The sequence below is a fragment of the Coregonus lavaretus genome, assembly GCF_964263955.1.
Source record: "Coregonus lavaretus genome assembly, chromosome: 16".
Lineage (NCBI taxonomy): Eukaryota > Metazoa > Chordata > Actinopteri > Salmoniformes > Salmonidae > Coregonus > Coregonus lavaretus.
This window is the reverse complement of record NC_140003.1, coordinates 11,054,842-11,075,046: the sequence shown is the minus strand read 5'-3', so window position 1 is coordinate 11,075,046 and position 20,205 is coordinate 11,054,842. Positions and strand designations below refer to the sequence as shown.

Here is a 20,205-nt window from a genome sequence, read left to right as displayed (position 1 = left end):
AAAGTTATTGTATGGACAATTTAGCCATGAACTGTGATATTTCAGCACATTTCTTAGCAGTATGTGTGTGTGTATGTATTTTTATATATATATATATATATAAATATAAATAAAAAGTAAACCGCCTCTGATATGATGTATTTTATGTTCAATCATTGCTGCAACAGAAGTAGCATTTCAGAGTGTGAAAACAGACCATATTGTCTGTAACTGTTTTTGTCAGGAAAACGTTGGGTCCACACAAAATAATGTGGTGTTGGAGAAACAGAAAGAGCTGAACAACAAAGTCAAAGACCTGAGGAACCAAGTTCAGGTGCGCTCATTTGGCCATTACCATGTGATATTGGTTATGTGTTTTTTTTGTCATGCAAACTACTACGGCACTGTCCATTGTATTGTCATTCTACATGAAAAATAGCCAGTTGAACAGTCTGGGAGAGTAGGATAGAAAATGTTTTTCACAAACATCATCGATGTCCATGAAAAACCAAGTGTGACTTCTGTCCTCTTCAGGATGCAGAGCAGGAGATTAAGTCACTGGAGGACCTACAGGATGAACATGACTTTAAGAAGAAGACCCTGCAGAACCGAGGTACTGTAGGAGTTATAGCCTCTAAGCCTGGTCCTAGTCTATTTCAACAGCCTGGGTCTGGGACACGAGACTAGACTGGTCCCAGATCTGTTAATGCTATATGTCAGGGTTCCCCAACAGGCGGTCCAATGGCCGAATTTGGCCCCCCCAAGTTTTATTGAGCCCCCCAAAAATACATACCGTGCCCTTGACTTTTTCCACATTTTGTTACGTTACAGCCTTATTCTAAAATTGATTTAAATGTTTTTTTCCCCTCATCAATTTACACAAAATACCCCATAATGACAAAGCAAAAATAGGTTTTTAGACATTTTTTGCAAATGTATTACTAAATAAAAAACAGAAATAATACATTTACATAAGTATTCAGACCCTTTACTCAGTACTTTGTTGAAGCACCTTTGGCAGCGATTACAGCCTTGAGTCTTCTTCGGTATGACGCTACAAGCTTGGCACACCTGTATTTGGGGAGTTTCTCCAATTCTTCTCTGCAGATCCTCTCAAGCTCTGTCAGGTTGGATGAGGAGCGTTGCTGCACAGCTATTTTCAGGTCTCTCCAGAAATGTTAGATTGGGTTCAAGTCCAGGCTCTGGCTGGGCCATTCAAGGACATTCAGAGACTTGTCCCGAAGTCACTCCTGCGTTGTCTTGGCTGTGTGCTTAGGGTCATTGTCCTGTTCGAAGGGGAACCTTCGCCCCAGTCTGAGGTCCCGAGGAGGTTTTTATGAAGGATCTCTCTGTACTTTTCTCCGTTTATCTTTCCCTCGATCATGACTAGTCTCCCAGTCCCTGCCGCTGAAAAACATCCCCACAGCATGATGCTGCCACCACCATGCTTCACCGTAGGGATGGTGACAGGTTTCCTCCAGACGTGACGCTTAGCATTCAGGCCAAAGAGTTCAATCTTGGTTTCATCAGACCAGAGAATCTTGTTTCTCATGGTCTGGAGTCTTTAAGTGCCTTTTGGCAAACTCCAAGCGGGCTGTCATGTGCCTTTTACGGAGGAGTGGCTTCCGTCTGGCCTCTCTACCATAAAGGCCTGATTGGTGGAGTGCTGCAGAGATGGTTGTCCTTCTGGAAGTTTCTCCCATTTCCACAGAGGAATCTAGACCACTGTCAGAGTGACCATCGGTTTCTTGGTCACCTCCCTGACCAAGGCCCTTCTCCCCCGATTGCTCAGTTTGGCTGGGCGGCCAGCTCTAGGAATCCTGTCTCGGAGCTCTACAGACAATTCCTTCGACCTCATGGCTTGGTTTTTGCTCTGACATGCACTGTCAACTGTGGGACCTTATATACACAGGTGTGTGCCTTTCCAAATCATGTCCAATCAATTGAATTTACCATAGGTGGACTCCAATAAAGTTGTAGAAACATCTCAAGGATGATCAATGGAAACAGGATGCACCTGAGCTCAATTTCGAGGCTCATAGCAAAGGGTCTGAATACTTATGTAAATAAGGTATTTTTGTTTATTTTTAATACATTTGCTAAAATGTAAAAAAAAACTGTTTTCGCTTTGTCGTTATGGGGTATTGTGTGTAGATTGTTGAGGATTATTATTATTTTTTAAATCCATTGTAGAATAAGGTTGTAACATAACAAAATGTGGAAAAAGTCAACGGGTCTGAATAGTTTCAGAAATGTTTGTAAATCTTTTCCCAAGTATTCCCACATATAATAGAGAGACACTTGATCATATACAAATGTAAGCAAGGTTTGAAATGATTGTTTTAGTCTAATATTATATCTGTTTGGGCTTCTTGCGGTCATCATCTAGATGATGATCCCTGCTCTATGCTTTCGCCAATGTGAAGGCACTGAAATAACAACTTACTCCTACTGTACTAAAAACTAGTTTCCGGGCTGAAGTATCTGTGCTGTGAAATTCCAGACCTTTCTTTTAATATCAAATTGGGAATGTTTAATGCTATATCAATTGTGACTCTCTGTACTTGTCAGTGGAACAAGAGGTGAATGGGATGACACTGTCACTGGTGGTACAGAAAGAGATCCGTGAAGAGGAGATGGTCATCAGTGCGATGTTCATCAAACTCAACATAACCAGAGAGGTGTGTGTGCGTGGATGCGTGTGTGTCCGAGTGTGTACGCTGTATGGTGAGCTTGTGATGTATGGTTAGCTTGTGATGTATGGTTAGCTTGTGATGTATGGTTAGCTTGTGGTGTTTGTTTCTCCCGACCTATAGGCGGTGGTGCATCAGATAGCTGACATCCTGAACTTGGCCGAGCAGATCCAGTACACCCTGGTGATGGAGGAGATGCCTGACTGGAAGCACAGACAGCAGATTGCGTGTATTGGTGGTCCACCTAATGCCTGTCTAGACCAGCTACAAACCTGGTCAGCCCTGCCTCCTGTCCACCTCAGCTCCTGCCACTGCCCTTACACCTAACCTTAGACCCTGTAAGATACTTTCAACAGCACACTTTCAACCATAACTGTGTGTGTGTGTGTGTGTGTGTGTGCGTGTGTGTGGGTGTGCAGGTTCACTGCAGTGGCAGAGGGCTTACAGCAGGTACGCCAGCAGCTGAAGAAGCTTCAGGAGCTGGAACAGAAGTACACATACGAGAAAGACCCCATCGCTCAGGGAAAAAGCACTCTGGAGGAACGCGCTCTCGTCCTGTTCAAGAACCTCATTGTCAAGTGAGACCCCGCTCTATGTCACCTATGTCTATGTTCTTGTACCCTATGCTTTGACTTCTTTCTCCCCTCTCTCTCCAGATGAAATCTTGAGACTTGTGACGGCCGGCCGCCCAACAACCTGCCCGCTTGACCCTATCCCATCCTCTCTTCTCCAGACCATTTCCGGAGACCTTCTCCCCTACCTCACCTCGCTCATCAACTCATCCTTGACCGCTGGCTATGTCCCTTCCGTCTTCAAGAGAGCGAGAGTTGCACCCCTTCTCAAAAAACCTACATTCGATCCCTTCTTTCTTTTCTCTCCAAAACTCTTGAGCGTGCCGTCTTTAGCCAACTCTCTTGCTATCTCTCTCAGAATGACCTTCTTGATCCAAACCAGTCAGGTTTCAAGACTGGTCATTCAACTGAGACTGCTCTTCTCTGTGTCATGGAGGCTCTCCGCACTGCTAAAGCTAACTCTCTCTCCTCTGCACTTGTCCTTCTAGACCTGTCTGCTGCCTTTGATACTGTGAACCATCAGATCCTCCTCTCCACCCTCTCCGAGTTGGGCATCTCCGGCACGACTCACTCTTGGATTGCATCCTACCTGACAGGTCGCTCCTACCAGGTGGCATGGCGAGAATCTGTCTCCGCACCACGTGCTCTCACCACTGGTGTCCCCCAGGGCTCAGTTCTAGGCCCTCTCCTATTCTCGCTATACACCAAGTCACTTGGCTCTGTCATATCCTCACATGGCCTCTCCTATCATTGCTACGCAGACGACACACAATTATTCTTCTCCTTTCCCCCTTCTGATAACCAGGTGGCGAATCGCATCCCTGCATGTCAGTGTGGATGACGGATCACCACCTCAAGCTGAACCTCGGCAAGACGGAGCTGCTCTTCCTCCCGGGGAAGGACTGCCTGTTCAATGATCTCGCCATCACGGTTGACAACTCCATTGTGTCCTCTTCCCAGAGTGCAAAGAACCTTGGCGTGACCCTGGACAACACCCTGTCGTTCTCCGCTAACATCAAGGCGGTGACCCGATCCTGTAGGTTCATGCTCTACAACATTCGCAGAGTACGACCCTGCCTTACACAGGAAGCGGCACAGGTCCTAATCCAGGCACTTGTCATCTCCCGTCTGGATTACTGCAACTCGCTGTTGGCTGGGCTCCCTGCCTGTGCCATTAAACCCCTACAACTCCTCCAGAACGCTGCAGCCCGTCTGGTGTTCAACCTTCCCAAGTTCTCTCACGTCACCCCGCTCCTCCGCACACTCCACTGGCTTCCAGTTGAAGCTCGCATCTGCTACAAGACCATGGTGCTTGCCTACGGAGCTGTGAGGGGAACGGCACCTCCGTACCTTCAGGCTCTGATCAGTCCCTACACCCAAACGAGGGCATTGCGTTCATCCACCTCTGGCCTGCTGGCCCCCCTACCTCTGCGGAAGCACAGTTCCCGCTCAGCCCAGTCAAAACTGTTCGCTGCTCTGGCACCCCAATGGTGGAACAAGCTCCCTCACGACACCAGAACAGCGGAATCACTCACCACCTTCCGGAGACACTTGAAACCCCACCTCTTTAAGGAATACCTGGGATAGGATAAAGTAATCCTTCTACCCCCCCTTACCCCACCCCAAAGAAGAAGAAAAAAATTAAAACATTTAAAATATTGTAAAGTGGTTGTCCCACTGGCAATCATAAGGTGAATGCACCAATTTGTAAGTCGCTCTGGATAAGAGCGTCTGCTAAATGACGAAAATGAAATGTAAAATGTTGTAGCAATCACATACACATTAGGGTTTAATCAGTATACCGGGACTTCCCGACCAAGCTCCTTCCCGATTCTCGAGAAAAATATTGATGGGTCCTGTGGACCGATAATATACACATTTTATGCAGCACTAATGCAAAAATACTAAATATGCTTTGCGAATACCTGCATGAATGAACAGGACATATCAATATCTGGCTTCATTCATAGCCTACATTAGACAAGTCCTCACATCGCTAGCAGCCTACCATATTTTGCAAACTCAATGTAAAGTCCCCAATAGAAAACATAACTTCTATAAATTGCATTGCTGACTATCATGTGTAGGCTACACGCAACCTCTTGACGCAGTTCCTGAAGGCAATCTCCACCTCACATTCACAAATCTTCAAACTATCTTTGTGGCACTGGCAGAGTCTCACAATATAAACAGGAGCCACTCACTGTTACCAAAATGTCTGGTACATTGTGTTCACAAACGTGCTCGAGGAAATAGACATTTGCAACATTGATCCATAATGTTACAATAACAAAAAGAGTGCACGGGTGCTATCCATGTTGCTGAATCTCCACTACTAGGCCTACTTGCTTGTCTGTTTGTTTAGCGGAGAATCAGATAAGTTGTTCCCTGTGACAAAGTCACCACAATACCACAACCTTCTGAAATCCCCCGATAGCCAGGTGCAGGGGATAGAAAAGGGCCAACAAGCTGGCTGACATCTCAAACGAATTACATTTTCACTAGGCTGTAGGCTAATAACCTCATCATATTTGTTCTGTCTCCTGGGCTTCATAACCACGTCTTTATAACAATTCAATAATGATGAGACTGGAGACAGGAATCTGTTAAAACATTTATCTAGAACGTGTTCAGTCTCAACACATGCAACTCCCATGATGCTCTGTTGCACAACCCCAATACACCACATCTCCTCCTTTCTTACTTAATTTTTTATTTATTTTTATTTTATTTTCTATTTATTTATTTTTATTTTTTTTCCAGCTAAACCCGCGAAAAGGTTGTCAATGTGTGGTAGCGGATACTGCTCAGCAGACAACACAGGGTTAACTGTGACTTTGAAGTCTCCACATATCCTGATTCCACCATCCTTAAAGGGATACATTGGGATTTTGGCAATGATGCCCTTTGTCTACTTCCCCAGAGTCAGATTAACTTGTCGATACCATTTTTATGTCTCTATGTCCAGTATGAAGGAAGTTGGAGGTAGTTTCGCGAGCCTGTGCTAACTAGCGTTAGCGGAATGACTGGAAGTCTATGGTTATCTGCTATCATGCTCATTTAGCACATTTATTCTAAAGTTTGTCTTCACAGTTGAATAAATGTCCTTTCCTTTACTCACTGTATATTCCTCCCTTTTATCACGTTGTTTTCCCGCTCCGACGTCAGTCTCAAATCCTTTTCTGCCGCCCCATGACAATGCCGCCCCATCTCTTAGCTATTTCGACTATGCACTTGCCTCTGCTAGCAATACACTGTGCTAACATTAACCTAGACCTGCAGCATGGAAAATAACATTTTAAACATGTAAAAAAGGACTTCTTCCAGACAGAATAAATATTAAACCCTAATACACATACAGTACAGTGAGTGCATACATGTTTAGTACGTTTCTTTGGACAAAAGTGTCTGCTAAGTGGCATTATTATCTATCATTATTATGTAGCAGAGTTGGTTCAGTGAACTACGCTCGCATGGAAGGTAACCTTGCCTGAGACCTGGGGTGTGATCATTAGTCCAAACCGTTACAAACAGAAAATATTTTGCAGTAAAAACTAGAGTTTCTGTTGGACAAATTCAGGGAGGTCCCTCCCTGTTTCGTTCCGTTTGCTTCTGTTTGGTTCCTAATACATCCCAGAAGACTTGAGTTAGCTCCCAGAGTTAATGTCTAGACTAGGCTTTAGTGGAGTGTCATAGGAGTGTGACTATCAGATGATTGAGAGTATGTTTCTGTGGTGTCTGTCTTTCAGTTCTATGGTGGTGGAGAGACAGCCCTGTATGCCCACTCAACCCCAAAGACCTCTAGTGCTGAAGACTGGGGTGCAGTTCACTGTCAAAATCAGGTGGGGGAGCCAGTGCCACACATACTCCAAACTCAATGTGCAATACTGTATAGTGATTAGTTAGTAGAATCAGCTGGGTTATAGCAGGGCTGGAGCAAAAGCCTGCCAACCTAAACAACCTTATTTTAACAATCTTGTGTCAATGTTGTCCCCAGACTGCTGGTGAAGCTTCAGGAATTCAACTACCAGCTCAAAGTCAAAGCTCTGTTTGACAAGTAAGTGAATGAGTGTGTATAATAGAAGTGACCTGTCCTGAGAGTATACTTGATTCTGTAACCTTTTACCTTGAAGGCCCCTTATTAAGATGACACCGCACGTTCAGAAGTAATTTTTCAAATGTAATTCATGACCCCTTTCATAAGCAGCATATCTACCTCTGTACTCTGGACTACTGCAACTCGCTGTTGGCTGGCCTCCCTGCCTGTGCCATTAAACCCCTACAACTCATCCAGAATGCCGCAGCCCGTCTGGTGTTCAACCTTCCCAAGTTCTCTCACGTCACCCCCCTCCTCCGCACACTCCACTGGCTTCCAGTTGAAGCTCGCATCCGCTACAAGACCATGGTGCTTGCCTATGGAGCAGTGAGGGGAACGGCACCTCTGTACCTTCGGGCTCTGATCAGTCCCTACACCCAAACGAGGGCATTGCGTTCATCCACCTCTGGCCTGCTGGCTCCCCTTCCTCTGCGGAAGCATAGTTCCCGCTCAGCCCAGTCAAAACTGTTCGCTGCTCTGGCACCCCAATGGTGGAACAAGCTGCCTCACGACGCCAGGACAGCGGAGTCACTCACCACCTTCCGGAGACATTTGAAACCCCACCTCTTTAAGGAATACCTGGGATAGGATAAAGTAATCCTTCTACCCCCCCCCCCCCCCCCCAAAAAAAAATTGTAAAGTGATTATCCCACTGGCTATAGGGTGAACGCACCAATTGGTGAGTCGCTCTGGATAAGAGCGTCTGCTAAATGACGTAAATGTGCCCTTGAGCAAGGCACTTAACCCTAATTGCTCCTGTAAGTCGCTCTGGATAAGAGCGTCTGCTAAATGACTAAAATGTAAATGTAATAGAGATAAACAGAAATGATACTACTATTCTTATATTCAACATATTTCATTATATTTGATCAATGACAAGAGTCAAAGCTTGAGTCACTGATGTGGGTTGTCTTTCTTTAGGGACGTCACTGAGAGGAATTCAGTGAGAGGGTAAGAATTAATTTTCTCTTCATTTTAAAACCTATACCTGAAAAAGCCTAGCAGTGATTACATTTCTTCTAAATTGATGTCATTTTCCAGGTTCCGGAAATTCAACATCTTAGGAACTAATACTAAGGTTATGAACATGGAGGAGTCCAATGGAAGCTTGGCAGCAGAATTCAGACACCTGGTATGAATTGACACAAGATACAATGTCGTTGTGTCATATACTGTATTTTTTTATTTGTACAACCATGCCATTTTCACCAGATTTTGCTAGAAAGCTCGTTTTCATCTGTAGTCCCTGGGCAGAAAACAATCAACATCAATGCGTCATTACAATGCTACAATATAACACACTAATATATACAGTATATATAACAATCTAAATATCCAACAATTGACAATATAATGATAATATTACATTACAGTTTAAATGTCCCTTGGTCTTACAGTATCTGTCATCTTAAGAGTTGGAATGTCTTAATGTTCACATGACTGGTTTGCCTTTAGCCACTTTTTCAGGTTTGCCTTGACGCTAGGAAAGGTACTGTACTCTCTCACACTGGTTGGCAGGGTGCTCCATAATCCAGATGCTGTTGTCTGGCCAAACTGTAGTGGTCGTTAGTCTGTTACGAACTCTCCTAAGAGAGTGGGTTGTGGTAAGCATTCTTGCCTTGGGCGACTCGGGTTTGGGTCCCCTAATTCTGTACCTACCACCGGTCACAGCAATATGTACAAAATATTAAGAACACCTTCCTACTATAGAGTTGCACCCCACCCCCCACCCTTTTGCCCTCAGAATAGACTCCATTCATTGGGGCATGGACTCTACAGGGTGTCGAAAGCGTTCCACAGGGATGCTGGCCCATGTTGACTCCAATGCTTCCCACAGTTGTGTCAAGTTGGCTGGATGTCCTTTGGGTGGTGGACCATTCTTGATACACGAGAAACTGTTGAGTGTGAAAAATCCAGCAGCGTTGCAGTTCTTGACACAAACCGGTATACCTGGCACCTACTACCATATTCTGTTCAAAGGCACTTAAAACTTTTGTCTTGCCCATTCACCCTCTGAATGGCACACATACATAATCCATGGCTCAATTGTCTCAAGGCTTAAAAATAAATCTTTAACCTGTCTCCTCTCCTTCATCTACACTGATTGAAGTGGATTTTAACAAGTGACATCAATAAGGGATCATAGCTTTCACCTGGATTCACCAGGTCAGTCTATGTCATGGAAAGAGCCGGTGTTCTTAATGTTTTGTACACTCAGTGTACGGTATACTGTATATGTCATACCAATATTCGTGTGCTGCAGGTGGCATCTCAACTACAATTATTTTCTTCCCCAGCAACCAAAGGAGCTGAAGGCTACAGGCAACAGAACAAACGACGTAAGGAAATGTAACAATTATTTTAATTTGTATCATTATGCGTGTGGGAATGCTGTATCTAAGCTAAACCACAGTCTGCATTAGCATATCATCGTTGTCAATAGAAAACCTAACTGTGTGTGTGTCCACTCAGGGTCCTCTTATAGTGACAGAGGAGCTCCACTCCATCAGCTTTGAGACACAACTCTGTCAGCCAGGACTCCAGGTCAACCTGGAGGTGAGAACAACAGTTTAGTTTGTGGAGCTTTCAATAAACGTGCTATACAGTCATAGGAGCAATGTTTCTGAGCAGTACATACCATGGTACCTTACTGTCTGTACTGATGTGCACTTGTGTGTGTGTCCAGACGACATCCCTGCCCATTGTGGTCATCTCCAACATTAGCCAGCTGCCCTGTGCCTGGGCCTCAGTCATGTGGTACAACATGTTGACCAGTGAGCCCAAGGTACCCAACCCCTCTCACCTCACAAAATATATTCCGTCATGTGATCCATGGGCTACCAATTTCTGAAGAGCTACTGGATGTGCAGGCGTTTGTTCCACCCCAGCTCAGCTAATCATCTCTGTCCCTCTCTTTCCTCCTCCTCAGAATCTGTCGTTCTTCCTGAGCCCTCCCGAGGCCACCTGGAGCCAGTTGTTGAAGGTGCTGAGCTGGCAGTTCTCCTCCGTAACCAAGCGAGGCCTCAACGACGAGCAGCTGAGCATGCTGGGAGGCAAGCTCCTGGGTGAGTCTGGGAGAGGGAGTTCTTATTGTGACTAGGAGTGGTTTTGTGCAACGACACAGCCACAGCAAAGCCAACTGTGATTTAAAGGAGCGCTAGTTGTTAGACATACATAGGTGAGGTGGCCAATAGTTTTTCTTGACACTCATGTCCGGCAAATGAGTTTAGGTAGCCAATTGATTTGGCTAACTCATCTTAGATAAAGGCTAACAATACAATTGTTGCTTAAGATCTATTCACCATATAAAAAAGGTGCATAAACATTCCTCACTTCCCTCATCAACTCATCCCTGACCACTGGCAGCGACCCCTCTGACTTCAAAATGGCCCGAGTCGCTTCCCTCCTCAAGAAACCAACACTCGACCCATCTGACGTCAAAAACGACAGACTGGTATCCCTTCTTTCTTTTCTTTCCAAAACACTTGAGTGTGCTGTCTCTGATCAACTCTCTCAGAACGATCTTCTTGACCCTAACCAGTCAGGCTTCAAGACGGGTCACTCAACCGAGACTGCTCTTCTCTTTGTGACAGAGGCTCTCCGCACTGCCAAAGCTGACTCTCTCCCCTCTGTTCTCATCCTCCTAGATCTATCCGCTGTCTTCGACACCGTGAACCATCAGATCCTCCTCTCCACCCTCTCAGGGCTGGGCGTCTCAGGCTCTGCACACTATTGGATTGCATCCTACCTGGCAGGCCGCACCTACCAGGAGACATAGAGAGGATCTGTGTCTGCATCACGTACTCTCACTACTGGTGTCCCCCAGGGCTCGGTTCTAGGCCCTCTCCTCTTCTCTCTATACACCAAGTCACTCGGCTCCGTCATATCCTCACATGGTCTCTCCTATCATTGCTATGCAGATGACACTCAACTACTTTTCTCCTTCCCACCTTCTGACACCCAGGTGGCGACACGCATCTCTGCGTGCCTGGCAGATATCTCAGCTTGGATGTTGGCCCACCACCTCAATAGCAACCTAATCCAGGCAATTGTCATCTGCTGCCATCAAACCCCTGCATCTTATCTAGAACACTGCAGCCCGCCTGGTTTTCAACCTTCCCAAGTTCTCCAATGTCACCCCGCTCCTCCGCACACTCCACTGCCTTCCAGTCGAAACTCGTATCCACTACAAGACCATGGTGCCTTAGGAGCAGCAAGAGGAACTACCCTCCTTACCTTCAGGCTATTCTCAAACCCTACACCCCAACCCGAGCACTCCGTTCTGCCACCTCTGGTCTCTTGGCCCTCCCATTCCTACGGGAGGGCAGCTCCCGCTCAGCCCAGTAAAAGCTCTTCTCTGTCCTGGCACCCCAATGGTGGAACCAGCTTCCCCCTAAAGCTAGGACAGCAGAGTCCCTGCCCATCTTCCGAAAGCACCTGAAACCCTCCCTACCTCTTCAAAGAGTATCTTAAATAATCCCCTCCTCACCTCGACCCCCCCCCCCCCCCCCCCCCCCCCCCCCCCCCCCGTAAGTCGCTCTGGATAAGAGCGTCTGCTAAATGACTAAAATGTTATATGTAATGTAAATGTAAACAGCTTATGACATACAGTACCAGTCAAAAGTTTGAACACACCTACTCATTCAAGGGTTTTTCTTTATTTTTACTATTTTCTACATTGTAGAATAATAGTGAAGACATCAAACTATGAAATAACACATATGGAATCATGTAGTAACCCAAAAAGTGTTAAACAAATCAAAACATATTTTAGATTTTAGATTCTTCAAAGTAGCCACCATTTGCCTTGATGACAGCTTTGCACACTCTTGGCATTCTCTCAACCAGCTTCATCAGGTAGTCACCTGGAATGCATTTCAATTAACAGGTATGCCTTGTTAAAAGTTAATTAGTTAACATTGAAGAATCTCAAATATATTTTGATACTTTTTTGGTTACTACATGATTCCATATGTGTTATTTCATAGTTTTGATGTCTTCACTATTATTCTACAATGTAGAAAATAGTAAAAATAAAGAAAAACCCTTGAATGAGTAGGTGTGTCCAAACCTTTGACTGGTACTGTATGTCATGTAATGCTCATAAGTGTAAGCTAAGGTCATTCCATTGAAGTGAACCAATAATACTAGGACCCTCCTGTGACAGGTCGAGAGGCAGCAGGAAATCCTAATGGGCTCATCCCCTGGACCAAGTTCTGCAAGGTGAGCATCACACTTTAAGTTGTTTTAGCCAACCCCTGTGTGTTTACTATGAGCTGTGTAGTGAGTGTGTCTTTGCCTGAGCAGAATGTGAATGGAAAGAGCTTTCCCTTCTGGCTGTGGATTGAGGGAATCCTGGACCTGATCAAGAGACACCTGCTGTGTCTGTGGAATGATGGGTAAGAGCTTTGATTCACACATTTAGTCTGAATATGTCTAGAATACCTCACCAACACACCAATCAAACTCACATTATTTCAGTATGCCTTTCTGAAGCCTTAGGTCTACATTGTATTCGTGAAAAGATACTTTATTGTGCTATAATCCATTGAATCTCTCTGGGAGGTAGGTGCATCATGGGCTTTGTCAGTAAGGAGAGAGAGAAGGCCCTGCTGAAGGACAAGAAGCCTGGGACTTTCCTGCTGCGCTTCAGCGAGAGCAGCCGGGAGGGAGCCATCACCTTTACCTGGGTAGAGCACTCCAATGACGGTGTGTGTTTGTAGCTATTCTGTAACATACACATTATGAATATGTGTCCGTCTGTCTCTTCTTGTATATGGGTTTCAGTTTGTATTATTTTACCAGGTAATCTGACTGAGAACACACCATCATATCACATTCTGTGTGTTAATTTATGTATAACTATGAACATACAGACATCCATTTCCGAACGGTGGAGCCCTACACTAAGAAGGAGCTGGCCGCCGTCTCCTTCGCTGACATCCTTCACAATTACAAGGTGATGGCTGCCGAGAACATCCCTGAGAACCCTCTCGTCTACCTCTACCCCAGCATCCCCAAAGACAGCGCCTTAGCACGCTACTACACCCGCCCCACAGAAGGTAACTAACTCTCTACTACAGCCGAAATGTATGTATTTTGAGGAAAGATTGAGTAGTTGAAAAGGTACAAATGGTGTTGTGGACTTCAATTCCAGTCAAAGCTATTTATCCACAATATTCACTGCATACTGTAGCATACCTTTCATATGTTTGTTGTGCCACACCATTTTCCCCATTGAAATACTGGCCACTGGTAATGTCTTGGTTCTGATTATGACCCCTCAACGTGTATAACTGACCTTCCCAGCTGCTGAGCCAATGGAGATGGAGAGTGAGTCTGAGGCTGGCTACATTAAGAAAGAACTTATCTCTGTGTCTGAAGTGTAAGTGCGATTCTTGTTATGAAACACCTTCTAGTGTTTTTATATAGGCTTTCATTGGTTTTAGATACACAGTACAATGAAAAGTCAAATGAAGGTATTTTGGTATTTTATTAGGATTCCCATTAGCTGATGCAAGAGCAGCAGCTACTCTTCCTGGGGTCCACATGAAACATGACATAATACAGAACATTAATAGACAAGAACAGCTCAAGGACAGAACTACATAAAAACATTTTAAAGGCACACGTAGCCTACATATCAATACATACACAGAAACTATCTAGGTGAAATAGGGGAGAGGCGTTGTGCCGTGAGGTGTTGCTTTATCTGTTTTTTTAAACCAGGTTTGCTGTTTATTTGAGCAAATGAGATGGAACGGAGTTCCATGCATAAATGGCTCTATATAATACTGTACGCTTTCTTGAATTTGTTCTGGATTTAAGGACTGTGAAAAGACCCCTGGTGGAATGTCTGGTGGGGTAAGTGTGAGTGTCAGAGCTGTGTGTAAGTTGACTATGCAAACAATTTGGGATTTTCTTATAAAAAGAAGAAGTGATGCTGTCAGTCTTTCCTCAACTCTTAGCCAAGAGAGACTGGAATGCATAGTGTATATATACAGTGGGGAGAACAAGTATTTGATACACTGCCGATTTTGCAGGTTTTCCTACTTACAAAGCATGTAGAGGTCTGTAATTTTTATCATAGGTACACTTCAACTGTGGGAAACGGAATCTAAAACAAAAATCTAGAAAATCACATTGTATGATTTTTAAGTAATTCATTTGCATTTTATTGCATGACATAAGTATTTGATCACCTACCAACCAGTAAGAATTCCGGCTCTCACAGACCTGTTAGTTTTTCTTTAAGAAGCCCTCCTGTTCTCCACTCATTACCTGTATTAACTGCACCTGTTTGAACTCGTTACCTGTATAAAAGACACCTGTCCACACACTCAAACAGACACCAACCTCTCCACAATGGCCAAGACCAGAGAGCTGTGTAAGGATATCAGGGATAAAATTGTAGACCTGCACAAGGCTGGGATGGGCTACAGGACAATAGGCAAGCAGCTTGGTGAGAAGGCAACAACTGTTGGCGCAATTATTAGAAAATGGAAGAAGTTCAAGATGACGGTCAATCACCCTCGGTCTGGGGCTCCATGCACTCGCCACCTCCCTGTTGCGCCCCTGGTCTGGTCTGGACCTCAGCGCGCTGCTTCCCCTCTCCTTCCTCCCACGACGTACCAAGTCCTGTCTGGACCCTGGTGTGGGAGACACCGAACCTGGAGAGGGGCTGACGTCTGGGTCTGGACTGGAACCGCTGACTGGAGCTGGACCCGACGACGGTGGAGCAAACTGCTCAGGCTCTGGACTGGAGCCGCTGACCGGATCTGGACTGGACCCCGGTGGAGCGGATTGCTCTGGCTCCGGAGTGGAGCAGCTGACCGGAGCTGAACTGGGCACCGGTGGAGCGGACTGCTCTGGCTCCGGAGTGGATCCGCTGACCGGAGCTGGACTAGACCCCGGTGAAGCGGATTGCTCTGGCTCCGGAGTGGACAGGCACGGGCCGTGCCGTACTGGACACACGCACCACTGGCTTGATGCGAGGGACAGGAACGGGCCGGACCGGGCTGACGACGCGCACCACTGTCTTGGTGCGGGGAGCAGGAACGGGACGTACCGGACTGGCGACGCGCACCACTGGCCTGGTGTGGGGAGCAGGAACGGGACGTACCGGACTGGCGACGCGCACCACTGGCCTGGTGTGGGGAGCAGGAACAGACCGGGCCGGCGACGCGCACCACTGGCTTGGTGCGAGGGACAGGAACGGGCCGGACCGGGCTGGCGACGCGCACCACTAGCTTGGTGCGAGGGAAAGGAACGGGCCGGACCGAGCTGGCGCCGCGCACCAATGGCTTATTGCGAGGGGCAGGAAAGGGCCGGACCGGGCTGGCGACGCGCACCACTGGCTTGGTGCGAGGAGCTGGAACGGGCCGGACCGGGCTGGCGACGCGCACCACTGGCTTGGTGCGAGGGGCAGGAACGGGCAGGAACGGGCCGGACCGGGCTGGCGATGCGCACCACTGGCTTGGTGCGAGGGGCAGGAACGGGCCGGACCGGGCTGGCGACGCGCACCACTGGCTTGGTGCGAGGGGCAGGAACGGGCCGGGCCGGGCTGGCGACGCGCACCACTGGCTTGGTGCGAGGGGCAGGGCCGGGCCGGGCTGGCGACGCGCACCACTGGCTTGGTGCGAGGGGCAGGAACGGGCCGGGCCGGGCTGGCGACGCGCACCACTGGCTTGGTGCGGGGAGCAGGAACGGGCCGGGCCGGGCTGGCGACGCGCACCACTGGCTTGGTGCGGGGAGTAGGAACGGGCCGGGCCGGGCTGGCGACGCGCACCACTGGCTTGGTGCGGGGAGCAGGAACGGGCCGGGCCGGGCTGGCGACGCGCACCACTGGCTTGGTGCGGGGAGCAGGAACGGGCCGGGCCGGACTGGGAACACGCACCACTGGCTTGGTGCGGGGAGCAGGAACGGGCCGTACCGGACTGTGGAGGTGGACTGGAGGTCTGGAGCGGAGAGCTGACACAACCCGTCCTGGCTGAATGCCTACATCCACACAATATGTGTGAGGCATTAGCACAGGACGTACGGGGCTGTGCACGCGTACTGGCGATACAGTACGTAGCACCGGCGCAGGATATACGGAACCGAGGAGGCGTACTGGAGACCACGAGCGTTGAGCCGGCACACCCCGTCCTGGCTGAATGCCCATCTTCGCACGACACGTGCGTGGTGCTAGCACAGGACGTACAGGACTGTGCCGGAACACTCGCGGCACAGTACGTAGCTCCGCATAACACGGAGCCTGCCCAGTCACATGCTTCCTAGCATGAGTACGGGGAGTTGGCTCTGCTCTAACACTAGGCTCCGCCAACCACCCTTTTAGCCCCCCCCAAAAAAAATTATTGGGGCTGTCTCTCGGGCTTCCTCCTCGGCCGGCACCTTCTGCGTTGCCGCTGCTCCTCTCTATAGCGCGCCTCCACTGTCTCCTCCCAAGGACAGCGATCCATTCCGGCCTGAATCTCCTCCCAAGTCCAGGATCCCTTCCCGTCCAGGATCTCCTCCCACGTCCAGGCTGTCTGCTCCTGGACACGCTGCTTGGTCCTCATTTGGATGGATCTTCTGTCACGATCGTTTAAAGACTGGTCGAACCAAGGCGCAGCATGATAAGCGTACATGTTTATTAAACGAATAAACACACGACAAAACAACAAACAAACGATACGTGAAGTCTTAAGGTACACACAACAAACCTATACGGAACAAGATCCCACATCCCACTAGTGCCAACAGGCTACCTAAGTATGGTCCCCAATCAGAGACAACTAGCAACAGCTGCCTCTGATTGGGAACCACCCTGGCCAACATAGATCTATACATACTAGATCTAACCATAGACAATAAACATAGCACAACACGACACAGAAAATACACACCCTGACAATAATCAAGATTAGACAAAACTAGAGCCTGCAGAACTTGCTTTTTGGAGTGTGGTGTCAAAAAATCTCTTTATTACGGACAGACCTCTCCCCATCTTTACAACCATTGAATCTATATGTTTTGACCATGATAGTTTACAATCTAAGGTAACGCCAAGTAATTTAGTCTCCTCAACTTGTTCAACAGCCACACCATTCATTACCAGATTCAGCTGAGGTCTAGAACTTAGGGAATGATTTGTACCAAATACAATGCTCTTAGTTTTAGAGATGTTCAGGACCAGTTTATTAGTGGCCACCCATTCCAAAACAGACTGCAACTCTTTGTTAAGGGTTTCAGTGACTTCATTAGCTGTGGTTGCTGATGCGTATATGGTTGAATCATCAGCATACATGGACACACATGCTTTGTTTAATGCCAGTGGCAGGTCATTGGTCAAAATAGAAAAGAGTAGAGGTCATAGAGAGCTGCCCTGCGGTACACCACACTTTACATGTTTGACATTAGAGAAGCTTCCATTAAAGAAAACCCTTTGAGTTCTATTAGATAGATATCTCTGAATCCACGATATGGCAGAGGTTGAAAAGCCATAACACATACGGTTTTTCAACAACAGGTTATGGTCAATAATATCAAAGGCTGAACTGAAATCTAACAGTACAGCTCCCACAATCTTCATATCAAATTCTTTCAACCAATCATCAGTCATTTGTGTCAGTGCAGTAGATGTTGAGTGCCCTTCTCTATAAGCATGCTGAAAGTCTGTTAATTTGTTTACAGAGAAATAGCATTGTATTTGGTCAAACACAATTTTTTCCAACATTACTTTGGCTTCCCTCCAGGCCTGAGGACAAAGACTTTCCTCTAGGCTCAGATTAAAGATATGACATATAGGAGTGGCTATAGTGTCAGCTACCATCCTCAGTAGCTTTCCATCTAAGTTGTCAATGCCAGGAGGTTTGTCATTATTGATTGATAACAATAATTTTTCCACCTCTCCCACACTAACTTTACCAAATTCAAACTTGCAATGCTTTTCTTTCATTATTTGTTTTTTTATGCTTGAATACGATGGCTCACTGTTCATTGTTGGCATTTCCTGCCTAAGTTTGCCCACTTTGCCAATGAAGTAGTCATTAAAATAATTGGCAACATCAAATGGTTTTGTGATGAATAAGCCATCTGATTCGATGAAAGATGGAGTTGAATTCGTCTTTCTTCCCATAATTTCATTTAAAGTACTGTTTTTTTTACATCATTCTTTATATCATTGATCTTGGCTTCATAATACAGTTTCTTCTTCTTTTTGTTGAGTTTAGTCACATAATTTCTCAATTTGCAGTAACTCAACCATTCAGATGTGCAGCCAGACTTATTAGCCACTCCTTTTGCCCCATCTCTTTCAACCATACAGTTTTTCAATTCCTCATCAATCCATGGAGCCTTAACAGTTCTAACAGTCAGTTTCCTAACAGGTGCATGTTTATCAATAATTGGAAGAAGCCATTTCATAAATTAATAAAGTGCAGCGTCTGGATGCTCCTTATTAATCACATCAGACCAACAAATATTTTTTACATCATCCGCATATGAGTCACATCAAAATCTTTTGTATGATCTCTTATACAGTTAGGCCCAGCTGTTGGAACTTTGGCTTTCCTGGATATACCCACTATATTGTGATCACTGCATCCAATGGGTACGGATACAGCTTTAGAACAAAGTTCTACTGTATTAGTAAAAATGTGATTGATACATGTGGATGATATTGTTCCTCTAGTGTTTGTAAACACCCTGCTAGGTTGATTAATAACCTGAACCAGATTACAGGCACTGGTTACAGTAAGAAGCTTCCTCTTGAGCGGACAGCTTGATGAAAACCAGTCAATATTCAGGTCCCCAAGAAAGTAGACCTCTCTGTTTACATTACATACACTATCAAGCATTTCACACATATTATTTAGATACTGACTGTTCGCACTTGGTGGCCTATAGCAACACCCCAAAAGAAAAGGCTTTAGATGTGGCAAGTGAACCTGCAACCACAACACTTCAATAACACTTGACATAAGATCTTCTCTAAGCATTACAGGGATATGGCTCTGAATATATACAGCTACACCTCCCCCATAAGCATTTCTGTCTCTTCTATAGATGTTATATTCTTGTATTGCTATTGCTGTATCATCAAATAAATTATCTAAGTGAGTCTCAGAAATGGCTAATATATTAATGTTATATGATGTTAGCAAGTTATTGATTTCATTAACCTTATTTCTAAGGCTACATATATTAATATGGGCTATTTTCAGCCCTTTCCTGGGTAGCATATCAGAGATAGACATAATAATGAAAAAGCAAACAAAGCAAGATAAGAAAATATATACATTCAGCAGTCCATTAATCAATTGGTGTGTGTGTGTGTGTGCTGCGGGGTTGAAGCTACGAACCCATAGGCTTGGCTCTCTCATACCTTCCAGGCTTCTGGGAGGGAGGGTGGGCAATGAGCCTGTCAAAGCGGATGTAAGCAATGTCCCCACGCGCTCTGGCAGCTTTCATGGCTGGGATAAGTTATTTCCTCTTCTGGCGCACAGCTTCAGGATAGTCCTAATTGAGAAAGGTATACGTTCCTCTCAAGTTCTTGGCTCTTTCCAGAACAGCTACCTTGTTCTTGAACCTCAGGAACTTGACCATTATCGGCCAGGGCCTGTCACCTGGGCCGGTGGTGGGTTTTCCAGTCCTGTGGGCACGCTCCACCTCAATCTTCCTGTGGTTCATCTTCAATTTCTCAGAGATAGTTTCCCTCACTTTGTCCTCAGACTCCGTCCAGGTCTCATGTGGAGACTCTGCAATTCCGTCCACAACCATGTTGTTACGCCATGATTGTCCCATTGTTATCATGGATTCACACATAGAACTGATGTCCTCTCTCAATGACTTACAGATTGATGTAATCGTGCCATTCTCCTGT

The 20,205-nt window shown here is 46.3% G+C and overlaps 1 protein-coding gene across 1 annotated transcript in view; it reads left to right on the top strand.

Annotated features, from left to right (window-relative positions):
* The window catches only part of LOC311144161 (signal transducer and activator of transcription 1-alpha/beta-like), a 31,757-nt gene that overhangs the window by 8,321 nt on the left and 3,231 nt on the right, over positions 1-20,205 (top strand). The window contains exons 6-24 of the mRNA XM_084180154.1: positions 224-313; positions 514-592; positions 2,551-2,660; positions 2,796-2,947; positions 3,092-3,250; positions 6,994-7,086; positions 7,242-7,301; positions 8,262-8,291; positions 8,382-8,472; positions 9,638-9,679; positions 9,813-9,896; positions 10,027-10,125; positions 10,270-10,405; positions 12,508-12,563; positions 12,648-12,739; positions 12,910-13,049; positions 13,217-13,402; positions 13,650-13,725; positions 14,169-14,204. Of these exons, the coding sequence (XP_084036280.1) occupies positions 224-313; positions 514-592; positions 2,551-2,660; positions 2,796-2,947; positions 3,092-3,250; positions 6,994-7,086; positions 7,242-7,301; positions 8,262-8,291; positions 8,382-8,472; positions 9,638-9,679; positions 9,813-9,896; positions 10,027-10,125; positions 10,270-10,405; positions 12,508-12,563; positions 12,648-12,739; positions 12,910-13,049; positions 13,217-13,402; positions 13,650-13,725; positions 14,169-14,204 (1,811 nt within the window). The remainder of the gene's footprint in view (positions 1-223; positions 314-513; positions 593-2,550; positions 2,661-2,795; positions 2,948-3,091; positions 3,251-6,993; positions 7,087-7,241; positions 7,302-8,261; positions 8,292-8,381; positions 8,473-9,637; positions 9,680-9,812; positions 9,897-10,026; positions 10,126-10,269; positions 10,406-12,507; positions 12,564-12,647; positions 12,740-12,909; positions 13,050-13,216; positions 13,403-13,649; positions 13,726-14,168; positions 14,205-20,205) is intronic.